General features: G+C 51.0%; 1 protein-coding gene across 1 annotated transcript in view; it reads right to left on the bottom strand.

The window, feature by feature from the left end:
- Positions 1 to 732: 732 nt before the first annotated feature.
- Positions 733 to 16,885, bottom strand: part of LOC142571138 (juvenile hormone acid O-methyltransferase-like) — a 177,296-nt gene continuing 161,143 nt past the window's right edge. Inside the window, exon 5 of the mRNA XM_075679421.1 lies at positions 733 to 976. Within this exon, the coding sequence (XP_075535536.1) occupies positions 813 to 976 (164 nt within the window). The 3' untranslated portion in view covers positions 733 to 812. The remainder of the gene's footprint in view (positions 977 to 16,885) is intronic.

The raw sequence follows: 16,885 nt of genomic DNA, 5'->3' as shown, positions 1-16,885 counted from the left end.
TCTTCTGTTATTGCTCCTGAATTTTCCTCCACGTCCCCAGAGAGACTCAACAGGCCCGCAATAGAAAAAACAGTCGCTATACAGTCAACGACAACCTGTGGACACGGCAGCACTATAAGACCAAGAACATCACTATGGAAGCCATTTTTTCGATCATGAACAGCGGCACGTCAGCTGACATTGTCACGGCGGTGCTGCCGTGTCCATTGAAGCTGGTAGGCGATGGGCATGCTTTTATAGCATGCAGCTGATCCCTTTCGGGCATGCTTCCTGACGTCATCGGGCCCCCAGATGGTGAGCCGAATAGAGCATCCACGTGTCCAGCAAACTGGCCGAATTATCTACGCACAAGTAATTCTACCTATGTTGTCCTTGGTGACAGCGCTTGTTGGCTTCTTGTGGCATGAAGTATATAATGTGTATCACTGTCAAATAAGGTTACACTATAGGGTAGATATCAGAAAATAACGCTTACTGGACGCTTTAAAACGCCATGCCCCCCTGACAGGAAAAGTGAACGCTTTAACCTTTCTCGTAAGAAATTGACACGTGCTTTGAACAATCACTAGAAGAGCGAGAAGTTTAAATTAAGTCCTTTATTATCATACTTCAACCTCAGTTATCGATAACAGCTCTTAGAATAGTGTTAAAACGGATTGGCACACTGAAATGTAATCCTGTCTCAGCTCTTCAGAGGATAACTTTTTATGGCCCAATATTTTAAACAGCATCTTATCGCAAGTTCCCACTCTTTATTATCTTAATACTTTGTGCGAGTCAAACATTCTTCATAACTGGCCGGAAAACTGGCTCTAAGGCTTTGAGGCGTGCACGACGAAGCTAGCGAATGGCAGTGGATTGTTCTCTTGGTATGCGCCACGCCAAGCGGGCACATGCTTCCTTGCTTCTGCTATAAAGGACGCTTTCTCCTCTTCGGGTAGAATGGGTAACACCGGATTCGCCATCAGGAACATTTCTGTGAGAAAAGAAACAGGGTAACTACGAGGTGAACCACATTTCAGACCACTTGCCTAAATATATACGTAAAAAATGTTGTAAAAGCCAAAAGAACCCATACTTCAACGTGTTGTTATCACTGGCTTAGTGGACGCTGGGAAAAAAGTGGAGTCAGTGGAAAAAAACGGGTAAACATGTGCGCGGCGGGCAACAGCGAAGTTTTCTGTGAGAGGAGGTCAAGCTTTCGCATTGACTATGTTGTTTCCGCAAGCGCAAGACAAGATGCCCCTAAATTCCATGGACAAAGTTTACCACAGACGCGATCTTTCTCGAGGTGTAGCACAGATTCCTGTTTCACATAAATTTACAGTGAATAATTTTATATGCTTATGATCCCATAGAGAAGCAGTGTATTCAAGGTTTAGTAGTATTAACCTTTTGTAATTTATTTGTTTAAATAAAGAAGGAACAGTGGAAATGTTGCGGCGTAAGCATCCTGTCATATGAATAGCGTTGCCAACAATGTTTTGTGTGTCCACTGTCAAGTTTGAATTGCATGATATATGAACAGCTGAGTCCTTATCAGAGGTGACGGATTCTAATGGAGCACTGTTAAAAAGATAAATAGGAGTAATATTAGTGTTTCGGGCAACACGCATTATATTGAATCTTTTCACGTCTAGTTCCATTTGCCCAGTTTTACACCACCTAAACACAGAAACTATGTCGGAGTGGGGAGTGTTAATATCACAATTAGTATTTATTTCACTAAAAATTACACAATCGTGAGCGAAAGGAAAGATGTCAGAGGAAACAACGGAAGCCAGATCATTATTTTAAGTTGAGTATAGAAATGGCCCAAGGACTGAGCCCTGTGGAACGCCGGAATGTACCTTAGTAAAGGAATAGTTATGATCAGTAGCCCTAACGAACTGTAATCGGTTAAGAATGAAGGACTTAATCCACTTAGAAAGGTTAGTACAAGGCTAAGAACACTTAGCTTGTAGCTGGCTTGTACATGCAACGCAACTACCCATGATACACATAAAAACGCCGGCCAGACATTGAACAAGGCAGAAGAGACTACTGTATTCGTCAAAGGCTGTCTGAAGTTTCTGGCCTTACTACAACTGGATGCTGCTACACTGCTACACCTCAGTTCTGCATAACTGTCGAGGCTACCGCGGCAAAGCAGTGGTGGAAAACGCGATGCGTCGCAGAAGAGAACCAGGGAAGACGAGGCGGAAGCGGGCGGCGAGCGGGAACACGCAATAATAATAAAAAAAGAAGTCTTCAATCAAGCAACGGGGGTATTGGTTTCTTCACTGTCGCAAAGCAAAAAAAAGATCCCAGCATGAAGTTCCAAGTGTTGAAATTGCTCCGAACACTATCTATCTGACATAGGAGCCGCCGGTAAGAGCAGGCATACGTATTAATAGCCAAACAACATTGACCGTTGGGTTGGTCGTAGGGTCAATCAGTTGGTCTCCCTGTATTCGTTTGTGCCATAAACATTCAGTTCAGAGTCTGCGCTATCTGTGTATGCTTCTCTGTCATATGAATATTTCCTCTTGTGAAGAAACATTATTAGAACATGTCTATGAGTGTCATGTCGTATGAATACGCGAGTAGAAGGTGTGAGATCTTATGACGGACTATCCTCGGCCTTTCGGAGAACATTTGCTGTTGTACACATTTCTTTGGAAATCTTTTTTGCAGGTTTTCAAGCACAAGACTTGTCTGAAAATTATCTGACCTTATTCATTCATGAAAAGGCCGAGCGCATGGTGCGACGTGGGAAGGGGATCCGCGAAATGTTTATTCTGCAGATGTCGCGACCTTCGCTTGGGTGTTCTGTTGCACAGGATCAGTTGTGCTCAGTACTATCGCCCCGTCTTGGCGCGATATGAATTAGGCGAAAATGACTGAGCGAATTTAACAAAGATAATGCTGAGAAGAAGCATACTTGCGGATACTTATGCAGAAGTACCACGACAGGGAACGGCGAGACAGCCCGAAGCACTCTCCAAAAAGACGCCAGCAATCAACAGCGCGAGCTGAGCCGAGCCGTGTGTTGGCGATGCGGCTGTGCCGCGAGACGCGTCTTCTTCATCACAATGTCCCCCCGGACAAACAGAGCCATCCTGGCACCTTAAGCATGGGGAGGCAGATGGTCGAGGTAGGGTTTGAGACGCGAAACGTGGACAATGTCACGTTCACGCCGGCGCAAGTCGTCAGGTGGTGACAGTGGCGCAATGAGAAAATTCACCGGGGATGTTCGCTCCAGCACTCGGTAAGGCGCTCCGAATTTTGGGACTAGTTTCGAGGAAAGTCCCGCGTTTGGAAGGAGACAGCCCCACAAGAACCCCTGGATCGTAGGTGGTGTTTGGACGCGAGTCGGTGCGGTTTTATTTCTGGCGCTGCTGTTGCGCTTCCGTAAAAGAGCGCGCTAGCTGCCGGCATTTCTCGAGTTGTCGGGCGACTTCGGACGCAGGTATACACACGCAGGCGTCAGGACGCTATGGAAGGAGGGTGTCGATGACATGCGTCGGGTCGCGGCCATACAGGAGGAAGAAGGGTGAAAATCCCATAGTGGCCTTTATCGCGGTGTTGTACGCGAATGCGATGAATGGAAGGACGCGGTCCGAGTTACCGTGATCACATGCCACATACATCGAAACCATATCTGCAAGTGTACAGTTAAATTGCTCTGTGAGCCCTTTAGTCTGGGGATGGTATGCCGTGCTCGTCCGATGAATAATGTGGCATTCCGAAAGAAAACCTTCGACGACTTCGGAGAGGAAGGCGCGACCTGGATCGCTGAGGAGTTCTCGAGGTGCGCCGTGTCGAAGGACGAAGCGATATAGGACGAGAGAGGCTACATCCCGCGCGGCAGCACTTGGTAAAGGAGCAGTTTCAGTGTAGCGTGTCAAATGGTCAACAGCAACTACGATCCACATATTTCCGTCTGGTGTCATAGGAGTGGGCCGCATAGGTCGATGCCGACGCGATCGAAGGGTGTAGCAGGGCACGGGAGTGGCTGCAAGGCACCAGATGGGCGTAAAGGCAGCGACTTGCGGCGTTGACAGTCAAGACAGCACCGAACAAACATTTGTACAAAATTGTACATGCCACGCCGGTAGTAGTGGTGGTAAATTCGTTCGCACGTCTTGAAAACTCTGGCGTGGCCACGCTGCGGATCGCTGTGGAAAGAGGCACAGATTTGTGACCTTAAGCTGCGAGGAATCACTAGAAGCCACCGACGGCCTTCAGGAGCGTAATTGAATCGCCGGAGCAGCTGGTCACGAATGACGAATTGAACTGCTTGGCGTCGGAGGGTTCGGGATACAGGGATGGTCAATGATACAGAAACATATTCGATAAGACGCGATTCAGGGGTCACGACTTTGTGCGGTGGCAAAGGAGTCTATGTCAAGAGATGACACGGAGTGCGCGGAAGTTGTTCCGGAGGCTGGGTCTGGAGATAAAGGCGAACAAAGCAGGACATCTGCGTCTGAGTGTGGGCGCCCGCTGCGCTATACGACGCGAATGTCGTACTCCTGGATGCGTAGTGCCCAACGGGCCAGGTGGCCAGTGCCATTTTTCAAATTGGCGAGCCAACAAAGCACGTGGTGATCTGTGACCAAGTCGAATGGACGCCCGCACAGGTTTGGTCTGAACATGCTGAGTGCCCATACTGATGCCAATCACTCTTTTTCGGTGACGCAGTAATTGGCCTCAGGCTCCGTCAGCGTGCGACTCGCATTGGCGACTACCTATCCGGGATAGCCGGGCTTCCGTTGGGCGAAGACGGCGTCGAGACCGACCCCGCTGGCGTCTGTACGTACCTCAGTTGCAGGTGGCGCGTCGAAATGGCGGAGAATAGGTGGGGAAGTGAGAAGACGACGCAAAGTAGCAAAGGCGGAGTCACATGCAGGGGACCAGGAGGAGAGGGCGGTGTCACCGCGTAGAAGCTGAGTCAATTGGCCATCCCACCACCTCAGGCTTCTAGATCCGCCACTATTTCGCTTCTGCTGGGACACCTCCTATACGGTCTACCTCCAGGCTAATCCCCTGGTCGAACCCACTGGGCCCTCCTGGCCGGGCTGCTCTGATGCTGCTAGGACCACCCTCTGCCTTTCTCCCTCCAACCATCTCTCTCTTTAATCCCAACTCGACCATCCTGCTGGCGCTGAGCCGTGCTCCCGCATGAGTTGCAGAAGATAGTGCTAGGCTTTCCTCTTTCCCCACAAGAACCACTTCTCCCTCAATTGCGCCATGATCGATGCGAAATTCCGAAAAAAGCGCCGGAATTATGAGCATAGGTCCACAAAGCTTCGATGTTTTTTGATGGACTTAGGCTTCGGAAACTCAGCGACTGCAAGAAGTTTCGCAGGATCGGGTAGAACGCCGTGCTTTGCACAACGTGGCCTAAGATGGTGAGCTCTCGCGCGGCGAAGCGGCACTTTTTGAGGTTGAGTTGGAGGCTAGCGATCGTTAGACAGGTCAAAACATGTCTGAGGCCGAGCAGGTGAGCCGGTAAATGAGGCGAGAAAACCACGACATCATCGAGGTAACACAGACAGATAGACCACTTGAGGCCACGCAGCGTCTTGTCCATGAGTCGTTGAAACCTCGCAGAGGCGTTACAAAGCCCTAAAGACATCATGTTAAAATGATATAAGCCGTCAGGCGTAATGAATGTGGTTTTCTGGCGATCGACCGCAGCCATCGGGATGTGCTAGTACCCTGAACGCAAGTCGAGGGATGAGAAGAATTCTGCTACCGCAAGACTGTCCAGGGCGTCGTCGATGGCGGCGAAGGATAGACGTCTTTGCGCGTTACCCTTTTTAACCGACGGTAGTGGACGCAAAAGCGAATAAAAAACTGGAGGCTTATCAAGGTTAAGCCCAGTGGATGCGAAGCATCCACTGGGCTTAACCTTAGCGTATCCTTAGCGTTTGGAGGCATCTTGACCGCATACACGCCCGGCGCAAAGACGCTGGCGCGGTTGCGGGCACAGAGACTGACGCGACGGCGGGCGCGCGCCGCTTCATCCCTGGCGTGACGTCACATATCACGTGATGCAGCGATGGTGGCGCCGCCGCCGCGTCGCGCGCGACGGCGCGAACCGAAGCGTGGAGGCCTCCGCCGGGCGACGTCCGACGGCGCGATATGAGGCCCCATCTGCAGCCGGTGTGACGTCATCACGTGACGTCACATCATGTGATCTCACTTCAGGGTCAATGGTGGCCACCGCCGGGAGGCGACCGACGGCGCGATATGAGGCCCCATCTGCAGCCTGTTTGACGTCATCACGTGACGTCATGTCACGTGACCCCACTTCAGGGTCAATGGTGGCCACCGCCGGGCGTCGCGCGAAGGCCCGAAACCCACGTCAATATGCTTCGCATAATAAACCCGTCCTTCTTGCGAAAGACGACGACAGGAGATGCCCAGGGACTGTGCGAAAGTTGAATAACGTCACGGCGCAGCAAATCTTTAAATTGGTGGGTAATGGAATTACGCTCTTCGGCAAAGACGCGGTACGGTTGTTGACGTAACGGCTTATGCGAACTGGTGTCAATGTAATGCTGCACTTCCGACGTGCGGCCCAGTTGAGGTTGTGAAACGTCGAATGAACTTCTAAAGTGGTGCAGGAGATGAAGAAGGTCGGCGCGTTCGGCAGGTGTGAGGGTGTCAGCGATGGTACTCGAGAATGCATCCCTGGACGTCTCCTCAAGTGCAGAAATCGAAGATGGTTGGCCAGAGTCGACATCAAAAGAGTGTTCGGGGACGTGAACCAAAGACGAAGAGTCGAGCGGTTCCACGAAGCCAAGGCATTCACCAACGAGCACCGCAATAGGCGCACACAGGGATTGCAGAAGTTTATATTGCTGCAGCTGCCGGCGATGTCAAGCGTTGCGAAGGGTAGTGGGAGAGATTTACGGCTCATGAAGACGTCGAACGGTGCAATGAGGACCGTTGCATCCGTGATTACATCGCAAGAGACGGGTACGAGGGCGAAGCAGCCAGGCGGAATATCTGTGTCCTCGCACACGGTAAGTTTAGAAGGGTAGATCACGATCTTCGAGCAATGGTGCGTCACAAAGAGAGGAAAATTCAACTTGGGAACGCGCGCAATGGATCACGGCTTTATTACGGGATAAGAAGCCCCATCCGAGGATGACCTCATGCGAGCAGGCGGGAAGAACAATACACTCGACGACATAAACAATGCCGTGAATAAGCATGCCTACAGTACAGGCTGCGTGCGGAGGGACGTGCTGCGCGCTTGCAGTACGAAGCGACAGTCCACAAAGCGGCGAGATCACTTTGACCATTGAACGGCACATTTTGGTAGCTATCACAGAACCACCTGAGCCGGTATCCACGAGAGCGAATGCAGGAACACCGTCGACAGAAATTTCGACCACGTTAGCAGGACAGGCGCGAGGACTTAGACAGTTTAAATGGAGCGCAGTTCCTGCCTCTTGAAATGCAACGTTCAGTTTTCCTGGTCAGACGGGGCGGGTCACCGACGCGTTGGGGAAAGCGAGCGTCGGCGAGGGGATGGCGAGCGACGCGACAGAAATTGCTCTTGGTGCGGTCCAACAAGCAGCATGGGCTTCCGGTGGCACCGGTTGGGACTGCGTCGAGAAGGACGGCAACGGAGGCCTGCGCACTGCCTGCGCATACGTAAGAGGCGCTGCCACAGGCAGGACTGGCTGCGCGTAGGTGAGAGGCGTGGCGACAGGCTGCACTGACAGCGCAGAATAGAGAGAGATTCGCGGCTGCAGGCGGCGGATGGTGTGCGGAAGGGACAACATGAGCGACTGCTTCGGAAATAAGGGTGCGGAGTGTGTTTGGAAGACAGGAGGTGGGCTCCTGAGTCAAGAGGACTAAGGAAACTTGACGGGCAACTTCCTCACGCAAGAAGTCCTTGACACGCTGAAAGAATGAGGATGGGTCGTACATGCTGTGAAGGATGGCCAACGAGTCGTGGTTTCCCGTAGCACGCCGAGTCGAAGCGCGTTGCTTCGTTAACACATCATTACTTTGGCATAGGCTGACGACTTCGCAAGCGGTACGCGGATTCCTGGCTGGGAGCATCTGGAATGCGCCGTCATCGATGCCTTTCAGGATATGGTGAATTCGCTCAGCTTAGGGCATGGCGGAGTTGACCCGTTTACGAAGGTCCACGACTTTTTCTATGTAGCTCGTGAACGTTTCTGCCGTCTGCTGTGCTCGGGCGCGCAAGCGTTGTTCAGCGCGCAGCTTGCGAACAGCGGGTCGGCCGAGCACTTCCGTAAAAGTTGTCTTGAGGACTGACCATGTGGGCGTGTCACTTTCGTGGTTGTGAAACCAGAGTTGGGCAACATCAGCCAGATAAAAGATGACGTGGGTTAACTTTCTTTGGTCATCCCACTTGTGCGCGCTCACCCATTCGTATGACGCGAACCAGTCTTCTACATCTTCGTCACCTGCACCACTGAAGATCTTGGGGCCCAGTTGTGGAATGCCGGTGCAGGTGACGGACTGTGGCGTCGGCGCCGTTTGGGATGAGCTGTCGGTCATGGCGGGTGGTAGCGTTCTTGATCGCAGCTCCAGATATTTAAGCGAGGGGGTCTGAATCCCAGAACCTCCACCAATTGAGAAGAGGTTTGTTTGCGGCTGCTTATGAAAAAGTACCGCGACAGGGAACGACGAGACAGCCCGAAGCACTGTTCAAAAAGACGCCAGCAATCAACAGCGTGAGCCGAGCCGAGCCTCGCGTTGGTGATGCGGCTGTGCCGCGACACGCGTCTTTTTGCGTGTAATCATGGTCATATCCGATTAAAAGTAATTCCGAAGGTTGCAACAGCGTTTTGAGATGACGCTACGGCGAACAAGCAGGCAAAAATGTGATACAAGAGTCTCAAGAACGAGAACTTGTGGAGAGCGAACAACGATTTTAGGGGAAGTGAACAAGCCATAAATTGAATTTTTTGAAGTCCGAGCCTTCGTAGTCGTACGCTGTTAGTTAACTATGATATAAATTTCTTCCGTAGTCAATAGCAGGAAAAATGCTCTGAATGCGATTTTGTCACAATTTAGTAACGCAGCGGGTGCCTGCAAAATATCTGCCCCGGAAGACTTCGAATACCCGAAAACTGCGCGAGGATAGATAACGCCCTCATTCATGGGGATCATGTGAGTCAGTCTTTTTTACAACACACACTATTTTGCTACTCTGAAAACTCCTTACTCTCCGTACATGTATGCCCCATGCGAGTTTTCGCTGTTGCCGACAATATTAGAAAGGCACATGAAGGAGGCACAATTTTAAAAGCGACAGAACATCTAGTGGTACGTCGCGACTTCCCGAAAAGGGGTTCCAGGATTGTTTCTAGAAAGATTAGGGGACTCAATTTGCGGAAGCAGGAGGGAAATACTATGAATATGATTAAGGCTACGAAAATACCAAGCGTAACTTGAATTTTCCGAAACAGACGGGCTTTATATGTCTTCCTTTCTACAGTGGCATGCCGGAAGGACGAAATAGCGTGTTCCAAGTTGCCAATTTCTTGAAATTGCGTGCATAACGGAGAAGTACGTCACCAAGATATGAAAAGCCACGCTAGAGTGCAAGCCGAACCTGCTCCTATTCTGAAAATTAGGGTGCCTTACAATCGATTAAGCCCTTTCATTACTGACACTTGAGAAAAACAGCGAAAAAATTTAGACGCCAGCACGATAGAAAAAAGGCACCAGAACATTAGCGCTGTGGTGTCTCTTCTTTCTGTAGTGTTTGCGTCTCAATTTTTTTCGCTCGTTCTCTCAACCGCCAGCATGAACCAACTGGGCCAGTAGGCAGCACTTGTACATTGCCTTTCATTGCAGAAAACTCAATTGGGGAGATGCAAAGTGTCCGAATGTCGCAGCAAATTAGGTCTTTTGAGAACCGAAGGGTAATCATTGCAGTCACTGTCAGTTGCTTTGAGAGTGCTTCTTTTGCAATAGATTCCGCTCTTTAATTCGCAGGAACACCAATGTAGCAAGGTATCTACTGGAAACAATATTGTAGCAGTTACTTCTCAAGTTGTTCAACACCAGTTATTTCCGATAGCGACAAGATGCATGAACGCTCGGTTACCGTGCCTAAGGTGCGCATCATAGAAACCTAGTTTGCGAGAATTAATATGGAGCCCCTCCACTGCGGCTTGCTTCGTAATCAGAGTAGTCTTGGCACGTGGAACCCCACATCTTAATTTTTATTCTATGCTTTCTGTGACTCTTCTTCGGCTTTACCGCTGTTGTTGCTGCTGTTCCTGTTTAGTAGAATAGTTCGCATAAAGGAACGCCCTTATGTCTTTACTACCCATACTTGTGATCGTTCCTTCGCATTGGTGCCGTTGTGGCCGTGTTTTCGTTGTCATTTGTCATGGTGATTACATTTTCATATCCTAGTCATTGTGCCATTCCAGTTGCCGTCACTGTATTCTGTAGTCATCATCATCAGTTCATCGTCCCCTTCAGCATCATAATAATTATCATTTAGTCATCCCAGTTTAATCACCCTACGGTCGTGATGCCGTAATTGCCACGCCGTCGTCGAAATAGTGCCGTCATCTTAAGTCTTCGTGCCTTAGTAGGGATGAGGGCGCCTTCGCGCCGCATTTCCTCTTTTGTAGTCACTGGGTTCTCTTGTTGTCACCACGCCCCCATCTTCAAGCCGTCGTCGTCCGACTGTTAAATTATGGGATTTGACGGGCCAAATCCACTTTCTGATTATCAGGCACGCCGTAGCTTGGACCGGATTTGCACCACCTGGTGCACCTAATTCTAAGTACGCGGTTGTTTTCGCACTTCGCCCCATCGAAGTATGGCCGCCGCGGCCAGGATTCGATCCCGTGACCTCGTGCTTAGTAGCCGAACATTATAGCCACTAAGCAACCACGGCGGGTATCGTCGTCCTGCTGTAAACGTGATTCTATCGTCATCAGGGCGTCGTCGACTTATGCTATTGGTTATAACGGCCCAGAAGCAACAAACTCAATATGACTTGTAGCGGGGCTCCAAACTACTTTTCACCTAATAATGTTCGTTCCACATACCACTATGTACCAAAAATAATAATAATATTTGGGGTTTTACGTGCCAAAACCACTTTCTGATTATGAGGCACGCCGTAGTGGAGGACTCCGGAAATTTTGACCACCTGGGGTTCTTTAACGTGCACCTAAATCTAAGCACACGGGTGTTTTCGCATTTCGCCCCCATCGAAATGCGGCCGCCGTGGCCGGGATTCGATCCCGCGACCTCGTGCTCAGCAGCCCAACACCATAGCCACTGAGCAACCACGGCGGGTCACTATGTACCAGCGTGTTAGGCTTTAACATTAATTATAGTGTGGTCGCGATTGGCAGCCTGCAGGCCATGTGAAAGAATGCGTCATATGTGAGGGATGTGCCGCAAAATTTTGAGCGTTGTATATCCGAAAGCTTAGCCCTGCCCATTCACCTCCGAAATAACATTTCAAAATACACTGGCTCTCTCAAAATTGGAGTGCGCTTCAGCCATTTGGGATCAGTCTCAGTTCACTCATTCTACTTTTTCAGTAATCGTGCAACGCGCTTCATTTTGTGATAATATTCTCGCCATGCTAGTATGACGTCTCGAAAACAAATACTTAAGCTATGTAAGTTTTCCCAACGCCGTAACGGTTCTCTGATTTCCCTTTGCAGATGTCTTGTTTTTAAGTTCCAACCCCTTTTAAAAGAACTCCATGATTGTGTCTTCTCTCTAAAAGTTTGATATGAATGTACTGCACGAGATTTTACGGTTACTCCTTCATCCCTAGCAAGGGGGAATTGGAATCGCCTTTCTGCATCAGTCGTACTAATCACTGAGAAAAGTAACTTCAAATTGCTGTACAGAATTATTCTTTTGCGTGCTGTTTTATTTCTATCCTATTTTTTTCAGCTGGATCTGCGGGCCTTTAAATTATGAGAAATAGTTAAATAAACTGTAATGAAGAAGAAGAGCACAAGAACAAGGCCAGCCACATCGTCTCTTCCATGCCTTCTGTGCAACCAGTGGGCCAGCCGGATCGCCAGTGCTTGGCACGAGCGTGAGCCGTTCGGGCAACCAGCTGTTCCTGCTCTGCATCACCTGCCTCCTCGGTTACGAAGAGACGTTACCCTCGGAACTGTTCAGTGCACCCATTACAGTTGGTGGAAGGTGCGGGGTACTCAAGAACATCTACACCCTGGAACTCCGGTCCCGGACTTTGCCTCCCGTCATGCCTGACTCTCCCCAGCCGACGCCACCGCCACCCCCCGTTGTCTGCTCTGGCGCTGTCCCGCAACGCCATCCAGCGGTTTTCAGCGGTACGGATGAACAGGACGTCAATGACTGGTTGGCTACGTACGAACGGGTGACCTTGCACAATCGATGGGACGATACTGCCAAGATAAATACCGTCATCTTCTATCTTGTGGGAGTGGCTCACCTGTGGGTTAAAAAAACACGAAGCCGAGTTTCACTCCTGGTCCTCGTTCAAGACCAGTTTCGCTGCAGTTTTCGGTCGCCCCGCCGTTTTGAAGTTGCGCGCCGAGCAGCGGCTACGAGAGGAACAACCCGGTGAAACATTCACCTGTAATATCGAAGAGGTTCTCGACCTATGGAAACGTGTGGATGCGTCTATGCCCGAAAATGACAAATTGAACGACATTTTGAAGGGCATCGGCGATGATATTTTCAAAATGTTGATCGCCAAGAGCCCGCGCACCGTAGCAGAGCTCATAAACTTGTGCCAAAGCTACGACGAGTTGAGGAGGCAGCGTGAGTTGACTAGGCGCCCCTCAGTGGCTAACGAGGCCCTCTCTTCCATGACAGCCTTCTCTGATCGTTCCTCTTTGCTCACACAAATCCAAGCTTTCATGCGGGAGGAAGTTGCACGTCAGCTTTCTCTGCTACCCTTCGCTGAGATAACCCAACAGCAGCCGCTGCCGCAACAGCCTCCTACAAAATTCGCCCCTTTTCTCCGGCGGGTTATTGAAGACCATGTTACTGAGGCTCAACCAATGCAGCATCAGCAGTACCCTGCGGCCGCGCCACTTACTTGCGCATCCGTCGCCGCGCAGCCCCCTGGTCAAACGCTCGTTGCGCTACATCCTCGGCAGCCACCACCCGTTCATAGTCCCGTTCATCGAGCTGCTCCTGCCTTTAATAATCCATATATTATGCCTGTGGTATTCCCGGCCACGTTGCACAACTCTGCCGCCGCGGCATGCTGCATTCTGATGAGTTTGTGCAGTCTCCTCCCTACGCCAACGTGCAGCCTTTCCACGACACTTATTTTATCGGCAGTCGAACAGGCCACCAGCCGAGCGCCCGGTCCTTACACGTCGTTCACCTACCCCGCGTCGCCGCTCGTTGTCCCCCATGCGTCGGCGCCCTTCACCTACGCAAGAGGAAAACTAAGCGCCGCAATTCAGAAGGCAAGAACTGCGTCGCCATCGATCTGTACAAGTCCTCCATTGTCGCCTTCGAACGTTGTAGATCTTACTGTTGACGGTGTCCCTACCGTTGCGCTAATTGATACTGGAGCAGCCGTGTCTGTCCTAAACGAACGCCTCTCTCGCGCTTTAGGAAAAGTTACGACGCCAGTTTCTGGGTTTTCTCTTCGCACAGCAAGCGCCCAGCCAGTTCAGCCTTCAGCAGCATGCACAACTAGAGTTGTTATTCAGGGCGTTCTCTATATTGTGGAGTTTGTGGTTCTCCAGTCCTGTTCTCACGACGTGATACTTGGGTGGGAGTTTCTTTCGCGAAATAACGCTGTCATCAATTGTGCACGTGCTGAAGTCGAATTATCGCCTCTGTGTGACGTGCCCCTCGTCGGCGCCACTTCTCTTCCCGTTAAGCTAGTTCTTCGAGAAGACATCGCCATACCGCCGTACTCGTCTGCCGTTGTTCCCGTCTTCTGTGGCGCTGTCTCTGAAGGCGCTGTCCTCTTCACTCCTTCAGAACTCTTCGTGACCCGCAAAGACGTTCCCCTGCCTTTCGCCGCGCTTGACATTTCAGCCGGTTTCAGCGCCATCGTTGTCTGCAATCAACTTCTTACAGCCCTGATGGCTCTTCGCGGTGAAGCACTTGGCCATGTTCAGCCTATCGATGACATGTTTGTAACCGACGTGCCGGATGCTTCGTATGCAGAGCTCACCGACTTCTGTGCACTTTCCACTTCTGCTCCGCCATCACCTGACTTATTCACACCTTTCATTGCCGATGACCTTACTTCCGAGCAGCGCTCCCAGCTCCTTCACCTGCTTGCCCAGTTCCGCTCTTCTTTTGATGTCGCTCAGCCTACTCTGGGTCGCTCGTCAACCGTCAGCCACCACATCGACACTGGCTCCAACGCGCCATTGCGGCAGCGCCCGTACCGCGTATCCGCCAAGGAGCGTCAAGTGATCAGTGAGCACGTGGACGACATGCTTCAGGGCGGCGTCATTCGACCTTCCAATAGCCCATGGGCATCACCGGTGGTTCTTGCCACAAAAAAAGATGGTTCCATTCGGTTCTGCGTCGATTATCGCCGTCTCAATAAGATAACGCGCAAAGACGTATACCCTCTACCGCGCATTGACGACGCTCTGGACAGCTTGCAAGGCGCTAAATTCTTCTCTTCGTTGGATTTACGCTCGGGCTACTGGCAGGTCCCGATGTCAGCAGTTGATCGCCCTAAAACTGCATTCATTACGCCAGATGGTTTATACGAATTTAATGTGATGCCATTTGGCCTATGCAATGCGCCTGCTACCTTTGAACGAATGATCGACAATATCTTCCGCGGCCTAAAATGGAGCACGTGTTTGTGCTATCTCGACGACACCGTTGTGTTCGCCCCAGATTTCAGCACGCATCTTCTTCGCCTTAGGCAAGTGTTGACGTCCTTGACCAACGCAGGCCTGCAATTGAACCTGAAAAAGCGCCAGTTCGCCGCGCGCAAGCTCATGATTCTAGGTCACGTAGTATCACAAGACGGTATTTGCCCCGACCCATCAAAACTTCGCTCCGTGGCAGAATTTCCTAAACCTAAGACACTCAAAGAACTCTGCCCTTTCATCGGCCTCTGTTTTTACTTCCGACGCTTTGTTCGCAATTTTGCCTCGATAATATCACCTCTGACACAACTCTTAAGTGGCGCCAACGACCTATCCTCCTGGTCTCCTGCATGCGATACCGCGTTCGTGACCTTACGCCGTCTCCTGACGTCTCCGCCTATACTGCGACACTACGACCCCACCGCCCCAACTAAGTGCATACCGATGCCAGTGGTATCGGCCTTGGCGCTGTCCTTGCGCAGCGAAAGTCTGGCTACTCCAAGTACGTCGTTGCTTACTCCAGTCGTGTGCTTACCAAAGCGGAACGCAATTACAGCGTCACAGAAAAGAATGCCTCGCCATCGTTTGGGCACTCGGGAAGTTTCGCCCCTATTTATACGGCAGGCCTTTCAATGTGGTTACTGACCATCATGCCCTTTGTTGGTTATCCTCTTTAAAAGACTCGTCTATACGCCTTGCCCACTGAGCTCTGCGCATTCAAGAATAAGACATACACATCATATACCGCTCAGGTCGCAAGCACACTGACGCTGACGCTCTCGCTCTCCGCTGCCAGCCGACACGGCCTCCCACTCCACCATTAAGGCGGTATCCTCGGTCGACATCGACACCTTCGCATCAGGACAGCGCAAGGATCCTTGGGTGGCCTCTCTTTTGGATCTGCTTTCTGGCTCGCCTGCATCTCCCATTTCCCGCTCCCTGCGTCGCCAGGCTGTCCATTTTGCTGTCCGGGATAAACTCTTGTATCGACGGAACTACCAGCCCGATGGTCGCAAGTGGCTCCTGGTTATCCCTAGGACTTTGCGTTCCGACATGTGCGCGTCTTTCCATACTGACCCACAATGTGCACACGCAGGCGTTTTGAAGACGTATGAGCGCCTGCGGCAACGTTACTACTGGCGAGGAATGTTTACGTTTGTCCAAAAGGTCGTCCACTCGTGCCCGCAATACCACACCGCTAATCTCCGCCTCATCCGGCCCACGGATTATTACAGCCGCTTCCGTGCCCTGCTCGTGCTTCGACCGTGTGGGAATTGACCTGTACGGGCCGCTACCACTAAAACCCGGTGGAAAATGATGGATTATTGTCGCAGTTGATCTCCTTACACGCTATGCCGAAAACACTGCTCTACCTACAGCGACCGCCAGTGATGTTGCATCCTTTCTGCTCCATCGTTTCATTCTTCGTCATGGCACACCTCGGGAGCTGCTGAGTGATAGAGGCCGTGTGTTTCTGTCGCAGGTGGTTGAAGCTCTGCTTGCTCAACGCCGCATAGTTCACCGGACCACCACGGCGTACCATCCTCAAACTAACGGACTTATAGAGCGTTTCAATCGCACCCTTGGTAATATGCTGGCCATGTACGTTTTATCGGAGCATACAAACTGGCACAACATCCTCCCATTTGTCCCGTACGCATATAATGCGGCTAGACAAAGTGCTACAGTATTTTCTCCATACTTTCTTCTCTACGCTCGCGATCCTTCCCATACCATCTATAAGGTTTTGCCTTATACACCAGACACGTCAGAGTGTGCTCCTGTTTCAGCCGTCGCCCGATACGCCAAGGAATGCCGCCAATTAGCCCGAAAATTCACCTCCGCTGATCAACATCGACAAAAAGCCAATCGTGATCGCGACGCTACGAATCCGAACTTCGCTCCCGGCACCCTTGTCTTGTTGTCCGTGCCTTCTACCACGCCTAGACTTTCGACAAAACTTCTCTCGCAGTATGATGGACCACACCACATCGTCGAACGGACCTCTCCGGTCAACTATGTCATAGAGCCGCTTACATCGACATCCGACAAGTGCCGCC

The sequence above is a fragment of the Dermacentor variabilis genome, chromosome 2, assembly GCF_050947875.1.
Source record: "Dermacentor variabilis isolate Ectoservices chromosome 2, ASM5094787v1, whole genome shotgun sequence".
Classification (NCBI taxonomy): domain Eukaryota; kingdom Metazoa; phylum Arthropoda; class Arachnida; order Ixodida; family Ixodidae; genus Dermacentor; species Dermacentor variabilis.
The sequence above is the reverse complement of the archived record's forward strand: the minus strand, read 5'-3'. Positions and strand labels throughout refer to the sequence as shown.